This window comes from Bombus pascuorum, chromosome 3 (assembly GCF_905332965.1).
Source record: "Bombus pascuorum chromosome 3, iyBomPasc1.1, whole genome shotgun sequence".
In the NCBI taxonomy this organism is placed as follows: Eukaryota; Metazoa; Arthropoda; class Insecta; order Hymenoptera; family Apidae; genus Bombus; species Bombus pascuorum.
The window spans coordinates 11140375-11152990 of record NC_083490.1 but is presented as its reverse complement, the minus strand read 5'-3'; the positions used below and the strand labels follow the sequence as shown (position 1 = coordinate 11152990).

The 12616-nt window shown below is 37.0% G+C and overlaps 3 protein-coding genes across 6 annotated transcripts in view; 1 reads left to right on the top strand and 2 right to left on the bottom strand.

Moving 5' to 3' along the window:
• Positions 1-12616, top strand: part of LOC132904871 (monocarboxylate transporter 10-like) — a 288582-nt gene that overhangs the window by 96177 nt on the left and 179789 nt on the right. The window lies entirely within an intron of this gene.
• On the bottom strand, positions 1154-5443 carry LOC132905082 (nose resistant to fluoxetine protein 6-like). Its single transcript, XM_060956032.1, has 14 exons — positions 5377-5443; positions 4465-4693; positions 3877-4121; positions 3592-3785; positions 3352-3473; positions 3003-3245; positions 2700-2907; positions 2448-2613; positions 2283-2362; positions 2116-2211; positions 1913-2042; positions 1653-1827; positions 1378-1520; positions 1154-1294 (listed from the first exon to the last, which is right to left on the bottom strand). The coding sequence occupies exons 2-14, from the start codon at positions 4688-4690 to the stop codon at positions 1154-1156; spliced, it is 2169 nt and encodes a 722-aa protein (XP_060812015.1). The 5' UTR covers positions 4691-4693; positions 5377-5443.
• Positions 7610-11544, bottom strand: LOC132904893 (nose resistant to fluoxetine protein 6-like). The gene is made up of 12 exons (XM_060955722.1): positions 11271-11544; positions 10514-10758; positions 10084-10277; positions 9840-9961; positions 9456-9698; positions 9158-9359; positions 8913-9078; positions 8747-8826; positions 8584-8679; positions 8131-8510; positions 7856-7998; positions 7610-7777 (listed from the first exon to the last, which is right to left on the bottom strand). Exons 1-12 carry the CDS (start codon positions 11491-11493, stop codon positions 7625-7627), a joined length of 2247 nt encoding a protein of 748 aa, XP_060811705.1. The 5' UTR covers positions 11494-11544; the 3' UTR covers positions 7610-7624.

Below are 12616 nucleotides of genomic sequence, written 5' to 3'. Positions count from 1 at the left end.
TTAACTGACTGTATAATTTGTTGAATCGTAATCGATTATGCGTATTTCGATTGATTTGCATCCTTCTTCTTTCCGCAGTCGTAATCGACTTTCAGTAGCTTCGTCGCACAACGTTTGTCAAGATATCTTAAAAGTTTTATTTACCTCTTACTCGCCAAAGTATCTGGTTATTCACAGCATTACAAAATTTAACTAACTCCGTTCGACATCAACTGGAATTTAGAAGAATACTGTTTTCCAAATGGTATGTTGGCTGTATAATCATTAGCATAACAGATTTCTGTTTCTCATACAACGTGTGTAACCATCACGCGACAGCATCTCATTCGGATCATATATCAGAGAAAACGGGAAATAAACTACATCTGTATTTTCATAACTTTGATGGAAATCACTTTTTTCCTAAAATTCTTGTTCTTGTTCTTGACATCTTTTCACTCGTTTCTATGCTTCACCTAACTAACGTACGTATCTCGAACTTGTAATTTCTCATCGTAACAGTCTTCGTACTAGTCATTGTCGATTTTATAGATGAATATTAATAGTACTGATTAATTAAAGCTCAAATTCGCAAAAATTTAGAACATTATTCAGGTCGTTGAAATGGAACAGGACGAATAATTAAAAAACTACGAAGTATGCTGTACTCTTAATATTCCTTTGATATTCATAAATTTTTACAACTCACAGTTCTTGCCATGTTCATATTACATCCATATTACAAAATTGTCAAACGGTATTTTAATGCTTCTATAAGTGCTCACGTAAAGAAGGAATAGCTTCGCTTTACCAATAAATTTCAGTAGATATGCGACGAAACATGGTCAAATTAGTTATCATGCATAGCAACGAAAGTAGCGTGTAACTCTAAAAACGCATTTTAAAGGAACGGTCATACTGACGAACATTATAGCGACGCAAATAGATACCCGGTATTTTTGTAGTTCATCGACTGCATGTGCCGAATAAGCAGGCAGGTTCTGAATGCGTTTGAGTTTAACGCACACTTTCAATTACAATTTTCGTTTCATTTATACTTTTATATAATTAACATATCTTTATATAACAGGTATGTGGAATATTTCCCGTAGATTGTTATACGTTTGTTATAATAATCACCATCATAAATAGGTTTACAACGAACGCAAAGAATTCAGGAAGAAGTATGTCGCATCGCTTTCCTTCGTGCACTATTATGTAATCGCAGGAGTGACATAAACGGCATTTCGATTGTTGCATATAAGAGAATAGAAGCACTATAACTACAAACAGCCATTGTAACGAACATGGTAGCCTGAAAAACAGAATTGTTATTTCAGAATACACTAGTAATATTACATCGAAATTGTCCAAATGAAATAGTTGAATTATACTTACAATGTTGATGTTATCACTGTAGAAAGGATAATCACTTGAAGAAAGAGTCGAAAGTATTATAATAGGGTTAACGAGATAAGCAGCATACGATATTTTGCTGAAGGGGACGAAAAAATCCAGCGACAAGATTTTGTTCACGATACCTGCGACCATAAATCATATAGTGGGCTGCAGCTTATAAAACGTTAAATACTTCGCATTGCAAAAAGGATATTCTCGCAACAGGAGGAATAACACTATAATATTAATGAGTGACTTGAAAAATATCGTCTTACCGCCATGATTCGTGGTGCATGCAACTACCAGCCAGGCAATACCCAGTGACCAGCCCGTTCTGCTGAGGGCCAAATAAAGAACGGCAAAGTTTAAGGGCATGTTTTGGTTTACGGGACTAAATAGAATCAAGCAATTGCACAGAATTGCCAAGGTCCAACCAAGGACTAAGGATTTCTAAAAGATACGTTGAATTACGTTATTGATAGATGCACAGAAATGTAGGTAGGTAGACATAACTGATAGAAACAGTATATATTACTTTCGATAACCGTAATTTGTAATTGCATTTCGCAAGAAGGTGACATGTAGCCATTCCTAAGAGGTATGGCGATATTCTACACCACGGTCGTATATAAAGGTACGTCCCCGTGCTATATTGTCCGTCCAAACTGAGGAAGTAGACATACGTATATTTACATATTCCCAATGGTACAAATTGTATTAAACAGTTTGTATACTAACGTCGGCTCGTAATTAAGAGTGTATCCTATATAAGCGACTGATGCTATTGACGAAATTAGCGAAACAACGCCTACACCCATGGCAATATTGTAATGCCTGAAACAATCGTTTTTAGTGGTCGACTAAAACTGCCCATGAATGACTACAAAATCAAATTTCAAACTCACGTGATCGATAGCAATAGGAGAAAACAGCCAAATACGTAGAACTGCGTATCATTGGCTAGGTACCAACTCCATGTGAGACACTGCAAACAGTATTTCTCTTCGAAACGATTCTTTTCTGGTAATGCGAAAGATGCTTCTAATGAATTATCTACAAATTATACGTACTTGCTCATCCCAGCTGTAGAAGTTATTTATGTAAAGTATATTAGTCCACCAATATTTGGAACACGTAGCACTGGGATGTTCAAAGGGAAGAAGTGCTGAGACATGATCATGCCAGGTAGAATTCAATATCGCTATGAGTATAATGACGAAATATGCAGGTGTGAGCCTTCGAAGTTAATGTATTTATTTCACTCTCATGTATTTGTATCACGCATAAATTAAAACATAAGGACATATTGAAATCGTCTATACCTAATATATCGTTTCATAATTATTTGAAGGAACATATTCCCCCTTTCTGTTATAGATGGTACTCTCTCCATTTTTTGTTTTTCCTTCAGAAAAATATAAGACGTCAGAAAACCACTCATAAAGAAAAACGTGTCCACCACGAACGTCGCATTAATTAATAGTTGTGAGGATACTTCGCCGACCATCATGTACATATGCGACTTGTTAGCTGCACAGATGATTGATGTCATTAAAAAAGGCGAGCTGTATCAGAAATCAGAATGGGCTAGTGAAATTAAACTGCGAATGAATTTCATTTTTTACCCATAATATGCAATCTGTACAGGAACACATGTGCCAGTATAACCCATAGCGTTCCCAACACTCTGATACCGTGGAATATACCCAAAGCCTTTGTACCCTCTGGTACTTTAAATATGCGCTGTACATGTCTAAGGAGTGAAAAACATAGCAGATATTGGGCCATGCGATTTTGTTCGCTCGATTCTGAGGGTGCCAGTTCATCGTAATCGGTTTTGCCTTTTCCTTCTGGTGCGTTCTCCAATTCTGTTCAAAGTTATCCATACGTTACATAGATTCCCATGAAATATACTCGTGTCGATCAGAATAATTAACATCCAGAATATTCGGTATCATCGTATGTATCGCTTACCCTCCGTATTTCCATCTTGAAGCGCAACGATTTCCTTCTGGTTGTTTACACGATTGTGGTGGATGAAAATATCATATGCTGTGGCCACTGTCACGGTAGTGCACAACAATAGCAAAACTATTCTGTAACCAAAGTTTTGTGGTTTCTACTCGATAGTTAGTCGATCACCGATCGTGATACTTGTTTATGTCGATTGAGAATAGAAATTCGAACTGGATTAGGAGCTTGAAATTTACGTACATGATGGAGATCATCTTTGCAGAGAGGAGCCATTGATAATCATTCACCAAATCAGTGACTTCGATGAGCCTAAGGTGTATAGCAAAAAGTTTGCCGATGTGAAGAGTCTCGTTGTGCAATATTTTATCTAGCATTGTGGCTACGTCTCGTTTTGTGCAGGATGCCGGTAAGCAAAGTCCAAGCGTAATCAAGTCCTTACAAAAACGTTTGTCACAGTCGTAAAATTCTGCATTGTAAATCTGTTTCATTATGCTGATGAGGTACATGAGATATGTACGTGCTTACTTCTTCTAGTACTTCTTGGTGATATTGCATAGTGCTACTGTGCCGCATGCGTCCAATAAAGAAACGGAACTCGAAAGGTGGATGCTCCTCGTTCGGGTTGCGATATATCGTATTGTTCTTTCGTTTTTCCTCCGAGACAAACACCGTGCGATTTTGGGAAAGAATGGTGCAACCCATACGATCTCCTAACCAATAATTGTGCCCGCTCATAAATCCCCCGGGTGGCACGCCACTGGTGTCCAGCGCTTAAAGAATATATGATGCTGCATTGGAAACATCTGATGATACAATTGACGATAAAGATTTTATGCGGTAAGGAAGTTGAATGCAGAATTTTAGCGTTTCGTGTTTAAAGTCAGAAAATGCAGTTCGTTGGAATAAGAAAAACAGCTACGACTTTGACCGTTCACTTTTGCGCACTTCCAACGACGAAGCTAATTTCTTGCGCAAGATGCGAAGGAAGTTTTGGGGTTGAGGTTCAACTCGACATAAAATTATGCAGTTCATACATTCGCGACATAATCGTCGCTAGAAGAATTCTGGAAGTTGCATAGGTTCTGTTCTTACTGTTCTGTGAGTTCTGTTTACCTCTTAAACCCCAAAGTATCTGGTTGTCAACTGCACTACGAAATTCATCAATCTCCGTCCGACATCTGCTGAAATTTAACAGATCCACGTTTTCCAAAACCGCGTACGCTGGAAGTATCTGCCTCATGGTCTCTGGGTTTAGCGTGGTTGCTTGGATCGGCACATAAATCGTTGTTATAGATAAGAAGGATAACCATATCCACCACGAAATTTTTCCGTACTGCATGCCCTGAAATACGATTTGCGCTTGGATTGGTGAAAATATCTATTGAAAAAAATGGTCAAGCACGAATGATCATTATTTTCTCTTATATGATGAAGTACGTTGTCGCACTCTGGATATGGTCGATCCAGTGTACGACTACTAATACGACTGGAATGTTCGGCGTAGCAGTTGGGTACGAGCATTTCAAAAAGGAAAGGTCTGAACGAAAATGTAACCATGGCAGGCTATTCTGTAGACGTTTGCATCAAAAGAAATTTGCAAGTTGTGTTTTGCTTACAATTTGAAGGAGGAAGACTTTGGCGAAATACGCTATGGGGATGACATATACAACAATATCGGCAGGCGACTGCTACGCGCGTTCTGTCGAACAATCGTTCAACTATTGTATCGAGCATTAAACAAAGCCACTCCTCGCATTGAATACTACTGGCGTTACTTTGTTTTGTTTTCAAATTTGAAAAAAAAAAATGATTTTCTAGTTCTTTTTGATGATATCCCCAAGCAAGTATGCCTACTTTCTCTGAATACTCAGAAACTGAAGGGCTTATTTACACCACATCTAGTGGAGAAGATAGTATCGTAAAAAAGAGCTTCAGTGAGACTCTATTTTCTGAAGGGGAACTGTTCTTACTTGAAGCTTGGTGGAGCAGTTGATGATGCGAAGTCACGAACAATACTGAAGTAACCGTTTCTAATGCCGATACTAACCCTCGGATCGACGTTTCTGTTTGAACGACTACACGAGACTAGCGATGTCATGTTCGACTCGATCTAGCGTCTAATAAAATTCGAAACTACTTACGCGGCTTCCGCGCGCTGATTGGTTTCTCACCGAACGCAAAAAATTCCCAGTTAACATTTTACGAGCGAATCATTCGTCAGTGTCCTTAGTCAGGTTCCCGATACTAAGTCCGATCGAGCCGTTATTTTATGGAATAGATCGTCCGCTGAGTTGAAAAGTTACAAGATTAGGAAAAACTCCTATTTAAACTACGATGTGCATAGAAATTTAAAAATATTGCTATGAATGTTCAATGGAATTTTTTTGAGTGTTGCAGCGTCGTTGTCGGGAAGTTTTGTTTTTTCGGAAGGAACAAGTTATTTTCACTCTTGTAATGTTAGCTAATACGCCATTACACCGTTCCACAAGTGAACTTTTTGGAATTGAAAGTGATATTGTAACGCTCAATTCTTTAGGTGGTACAGTCGGTGGTGCAGACGGTAGCTGAATCTTTTAAGAGGTGTTACGGAAAAAATTTATTGTGTTGTAGATTATTATTTATTAATTGCTGACGATAGGCATACGGGAGTTTGACGATTTCATAAAAGATTAAGTTTAAAAGATTCTATTTCTTTGTTGTGTGAAGCATGAAAGATCGTACCTCTTGAACCACTCTTATTCGAGCCAAATTAGTTTCACGTATTCTTTCTCCAGGCAATATTGACATGAATGGAAACATGCACACGCGTTGGATTGGATTAAGATATTTAATAGTACAAAGCAATACAGATGCAATACAAACATTTATTGGAGAAGGAATCATTTCGTTATATCTAAAACGGATTGTTTTATTTTCTATATCTCCTATAACTTTGATTCTTCTCGAATCAATTATCTGAAAAACAGCTTATAGAAACTTTTTTATCTCTCAATAAGTTCGGATAATTGACGTTTTAAAATGCCTGTGTTGCAAATAGTTATGCATGACATTTATTTTCTTTCACCTCATATCATTTATTATCTTTTCGACGGTTGACCCCATGTCTCGTCCAATAGAACATGCTCGCCTGTTACGAATGACGCCATATTTCGTCAAATAGTACACGGTGTTAAATACTCATATGTGTTGAACAATGCGATGTAAAATAAAGATCAAATTCTGTATTTTATGTAATATCCGGATAACAAAATATTATGCTAGAACGACGCTTCGAGTTCGCTAACCGAAAATGTGGATAGCTTCTTGTGGAAATTAACTGCGAATGGTTTCCGTTAGACATTTGTTGATCCGTGACGTTTCTAACTTACTGTATTGTTCAGTCTGTGTTCCGTGCTAATGTCCTTCATATTTTATTCTAGACCAAATTGAACACACCGAGTCAGAATTTCATCGTATACTTTATTTCATTTTCTATATTTATAAAATTATCTGTTTATATCGATAGCTTTTTACAACTTTTTATAGTTGAACCCACAAAATTCTGTTTCTCATAGCAATAGTAACGCTATGAAGCCATTGAACACATATTCTATCGCTTAAGAAATTAAGAATATTCTGCAATGATCAGCGATTTGTGACTCTTCTGTCTTCTCTCTTTCCCTCACTTCTTATTCCAGCATGAATTTTTCGAGTCGCTACGAAACCCGGGTGTTGGTAGTGGTGGGCTGGTCATTTGTAGAAGGATTGCGATCAATGACATTAAATCAACCATCTTCGCGAATTCGAAAATATTTAATTCAGCAATCAGCGTGTCTTCGCTGCCAACATGTCCCGTGCGAAATGTCATGGGACATTTTTTTCGGATAAGTCTGACCTTACATTCAAATTGACATATTATATCAAACAGTTAATGTATATACCATCCACCTAAATCATGTGTGACAATTATTAGTACTCACAAATAATCTTCATCAGCCTGTCTTCTTTGCAGCAAATAATCTTTTTGCTACTTCACTTTCTGGCTAGGCGTCTCGAGTACTCTACGTGCATTTGAATGCTGAATAGTAGATTAGGTTTCGATCATTTTTGCTTATCTTATAGTCTTGTGACGTGAACTTGTAACATTGTCCACCTGTTTTTTTTATCGTGTTCTCGAAGGCTTCTGTTTTTTAACATGCATGGCAACTGACTGTGTCAGGAACAAAAAACAACTGGGAGAAGGTCACCGTGTACTGAACGGCAAAACTTTTTCGCCTGTTTCAGTGATCTACATTTATTTGACTGATTTATTGGTTACAACTTCTTTCGTTTTTCTTCGTGCACTAATATACAATCCCACTAGTGATATAAACGGCATTTCGATTGTTGCGGATAACAGAATAGAAGCACCGAAACTACATATAACCATTGTAACGGAGTAAACACCCTGAAAAGCAGAAACGTCATTTCGTGATACTAATATTACGTCGAAATTGCCCGCATGAAATAGTTTCATTGTACTTACAAAGGTGACGATATTAATGTAGAAAACATAATCATTTAAAGAGTAAGCCAGAAGTATTGTAACAGGGTTCAGGAGATAAGCACAATACGTTAATTTACCCAAAATAACGAAAATATCGAGAGATAAGATTTTGTTCACGACACCTGCAAACGTAACAAATATACTTGGGTGTAGTTTGTAAAACGTTAGCTATTTCGTATTACACAAAAGGTATTTTTACCCTAAGATGAATGACATTACCGTATTAATCAGTGACTTGAAATATACCGACTTACCGCCATTATTCGTAGTGCATGCAACTACGAGCCAGGCAATGCCTAATGCCCAGCCTGTTCTATTGAGGGCCAAATAAAGAGCGGATAGACTTAAAGGTATGTTCTTGTTCGTGAGTCCGAAGAGAATCGAACAATTACATAAAACTGCCAAGGTCCAGCCAACGAATAAGATTTTCTGAAATATAAATTTAATCACATTATTGAAAGATGCAGAGAAATATAGGTGTAACGAACAAGCAGTATCTATTACTTTTGATAACCGTAATTTGTAATTGCATTTCGTAAGAAGGTGACAGGTGGCCATTCCTATGAGATATGGCGGTATTCTACACCACGGTCGCATATAAAAGTATGTCAGCGTCTTATTTTGTTCGTCCAATCTAGGAAAGTAAATATAAGTATATTAAAAAATTCCCTGTGTTATAAAGAATGTTAAACATTTTGTATCCTTACGTAGGCTGATAATTATGGGTGTATGCCCCGTAAACGAGTGATCCTATCGATGAGAGTAGCGTGACAATGCCTATGCCCATGGCAATATGGTAATGCCTGAAATAATTGATTTTAGAGATAAGACTAAGCACTAAAGGATTAAAAATCGAAATTAGAAACTCACGTGTTCGATAAAGTTAGAAGAAAGCTGCCAAATACGAAGAACTGCATATCATTGGGCAAGTACCAACTCCATGTGAGACACTGCAAGCAGTATTTCTCTCCGAAACGATTCTTTTGTAGTATCGCGAACGACGTTTGCAATAAATTATTTGAGAACGAATACGTACTAGCTCATCCCACCTGTAGAAGTTATTGATGTAAAGTATGTTAGTCCACCAATATTTGGAACATTTTGTATGCGGATGCTCGGGGGGAAGAATTACTGAGACATGTTCGTCCCAGGTAAAATTCAATATCGTTATCAGTATAACGACGAAATATGCAGGTGTAAGCCTTCGAAGTTAATATTTTTATTCGATTATCATTGAAATCTAAACGATAGAACTATTTAAACATTGATACTATATTTTACCTTATATATCGTTTGATAATCTTTTGAATATATTCATTTATCCTTGTTACTGTTACTTCTTGGTGATTTTGTCGTTCCTTCAGAAATGAATAGGACAAGAGAAAACCACTGATAAAGAAAAATGTATCCACCGATAATGTGAAGTTGCTTATGATCTGTGAGAGTATATTGTCGTCTATCGCATATACAAGCCATTTGTTACCTGTATACATGAGTGACAGCATTAAACAAATACGTGGTAGATCCGAAATCGAATCGGAGTAGTAAAATTAAAACACCGTTAAAATTCATTTCTTACTCAGAACATGAAATCCGTAGAATAATACGTGCCCTAAAATAATCCATATCATTGTTAACGTTTTCAAACCGTAGAATAAGCGTAGTTTATCTTCACTCTTTTCCAGCTTAAATATTTTCTCTATATTGGTGAGAACTGAAAAGCACAGAAGATGTTGGCCGACACGATTCTGCATTGCAGACTTGGGAGGTGCCAGTTCCTCGTTGTCGGTTTCGCGTTTCTCTTCTCTTACGTTCTCAAATTCTATTCAAAGTAAGCCGTACGTTACATGCATTCCCATGAAATAAACTCAAGGCGATATAAATAATTAAGATTGGTAACGCGAGCGCAGTTTTGAGTTATAAGTAATAGTCAATACGAAGTACCAATGGATATGTAGCTTACCTATCGCGTTGTTACTTTCGAACGTAAGCTTTTCCCTTTCTTTATTTAAAAGCTTTCGATGGACGAAAACGTCGTATACTGTGGCCGCTATTACGATAGCACACAACGATAGCAAAATTCCTCTGTAATCAAAATTTTGAAGTTTCTATGTAGTATTTTATCGGATGCAGATTTCAACGTATGTAATATACAACTGTCTAGACAAAAATTCGATTTTTCAATTACGAGCTTGAAGTTTACGTACATGATGGAGATCATTTTCGCAGAGAATAGCCATTGATGATCATCCACCGAATCGGAGACTTCGATCAGCTTGAAGTGTATATTAAAAAGTTGTCCAACGAAAAGTGTCTCATTACGAAATACTTTATCAACCATAGTGGCAACATCGCCAATGCTGCAGGATGCCGGTAAGCAAAGTCCAAGCGTGATCAAATCCTAAAATGAACACATCTTCTCAAATGTCTGATCGTCCGTCGTGACCGTAAAAATTCGCATGTAAATTTCATGAAATATTTTAATATTAATGATATTGCATATGAATATTATTTTAATGAGGTAAATTCTTAATTGGCTGCATAAACTGGCTACATACTGATTATAATTCGCATTGCAACTTGAATTGTTAGAGATGTACATTCGAGATACAAATTTTAAAGTATCCATTTGCTTACTTCGTCTTCTACTTCTACATGATATTGCACAGTGCTGTTGTGCCGTGCACGTGCAATAAAAAAACGAAACTCAAAAGGTGAATATTCTTCATTCGGGTTCCGGTATATCGAATTGTTCTTTCGTATTTTCTCCGATAGAAGTGCCGTGCGATTTTCAGAGAAAAGCTTGCAACCTTGTCGGTTTCCTAACCAATGATTATTCCCGATGACAAATCCTTCGAATGGTACGCCACTGGTATCCAACGCTTAAAAAACACATGATATCTTATTGGAAACTGCTCCTGATGCAATTAGCGATAAGGATCTGATGCGGTGGGGAAACTAAGCGCACCGTTTGAAACCAACAGCATCAGCTGATCAGGTAAACAGCGACATCGACAATCGCAGCTTTTGCACCCCCCGTATGAAGGAAATAGTTTCTTATGCAACGCACGAAGAAAGTCGCAAGCTCGGGATTTGACTCGATAATAAATTACGCATCTTACACAATCGCGACGTAACGTGATGGTATCGTGATCAGAAAAATCCTCGCGGTTGCACAGGAGTTTCAATTGTTTTTTATTCGAATTCTCCACGGTATAAACGTGTTCATGGAGAACATGTCAGGATACACAATCGCAATCACGGTGTACATCTTTTTGAATCACGGTCGGTTATACGTATTTCGTTCGGTTTGCCTTCTTCCTTTTCGCTGTAATCGACTAGCGGTAGCTTCGCGGAATCAAATCCGGCTATATATCTTGAAAGTTGTATTAACCTCTTAGAGCCCAAAGTATCTGGTTATCCACTGCATTTCGAAATTCATCTATCTGCGTCCGACATCTGCTGGAATTTAGAAGATCAGCATTTTCCAAAACCGCGTACACTGGAAGTATCTTCCTCGTGGTCACCGAGTCTAGCGCGATCGCTTGTATTGACACGTAAAAGCTTGTTAAAGATAGAAAGAATAACCATGTCCGCGAAATTCTTCCGCACTTCATACTTCTAAATGATATTTACACTTGGATTATTAGAATTGACTCTCGATGAATATCGGCAGTTACTCGAATGTATTTTGTTCTCTTTCGCAATAAAGTATGTTGCTGATCTTTAGATATTATGTTCGATCGAATATGCTGCTGTTTTGAACGGGGCTCGAATGGCGAATGAAGCTAGAAAGACTCAACTGTTTCCGATAAGATTGCAGCGCAATAATTGGAATTCACTGCAGGACATACCATTTGTGATGTAAAATATCCCAATTATTTTAATTGCACTAGTTTTTCATGTTATTTTCTCTGAGCCAATTATGTAATCTGGTATTAGTTATTTGAAACGTTTGCCTCTGATATTCCTTGCCTTTTACCTTATATTTTCTTGTCCAAGTGAGTTTTTCAGAATTGTCAGCCAAGTAAGTTCTGCCGGTATAATTACTAATATGTTTACGATCAAGGGTTTTGACGCAGTAGCCTGAGCTAGGCTCCTTGGGATTTCTATAATTTTATTGTTTATTGCTTCTACAAAAATGCGAGTGTGTTTAAATATATCGTTTTAAAATGCTCATTTATTTTATAGGAACGCTGTAACTGAAAATTACCAATCTATTACTTTATCTGGTTCCTTAGATTTTTTTGAGGCGCGGTCAAGAAGTTGCAGATTAGTTTTCCTTCTTAGATACCGTCTTTAGATATATGGTCTTTTATTAGAATAAAAAAAAAAAAGAAAAAAAATGAAGTTTATAATTATAATAAATTCAAGAATTTAATGATCGACGCATTCTTTGACCAACTTTGTGGAGCATTAACTAAGCTACTAAATTATATTATAAAATTATTTCAATTCCGATAGCCGGACTATTAATTTTCAAGTAAACAGGATGTTCAAAACCGTTAAATATGATAACACAGTACTAATTAAAAACAAGTTTACCAAACAGCATGAATATGCATCAATGATAATCAGAATCGGAAATAAACATTTCGCGAATTTAAGTCAACAGTAGAACAGTAGAACAGTAGTATAAAGATAATTCTACATTTAATTCACTTTCTTTTTCTGTGGGATTCTATCACTGACAGTAAAGGGGATACGTAAGGATTTGTAACATACAGACCTACTCTCGTT

Coding starts and splice junctions, on each gene's coding strand:
- LOC132905082 (XM_060956032.1), bottom strand. CDS start 4,690: ATGCAGTACGGAAAAATTTCGTGGTGGATATGGTTATCCTTCTTATCT. Junction 2,043..2,115: donor ACTCTTAATTACGAGCCGAC/GTTAGTATACAA, acceptor CTACTTCCTCAG/TTTGGACGGACAATATAGCA. Junction 1,828..1,912: donor ACAAATTACGGTTATCGAAA/GTAATATATACT, acceptor CGTATCTTTTAG/AAATCCTTAGTCCTTGGTTG.
- LOC132904893 (XM_060955722.1), bottom strand. CDS start 11,493: ATGAAGTGCGGAAGAATTTCGCGGACATGGTTATTCTTTCTATCTTTA. Junction 10,759..11,270: donor GATACTTTGGGCTCTAAGAG/GTTAATACAACT, acceptor GTGTTTTTTAAG/CGTTGGATACCAGTGGCGTA. Junction 8,680..8,746: donor CTTCTAACTTTATCGAACAC/GTGAGTTTCTAA, acceptor CAATTATTTCAG/GCATTACCATATTGCCATGG.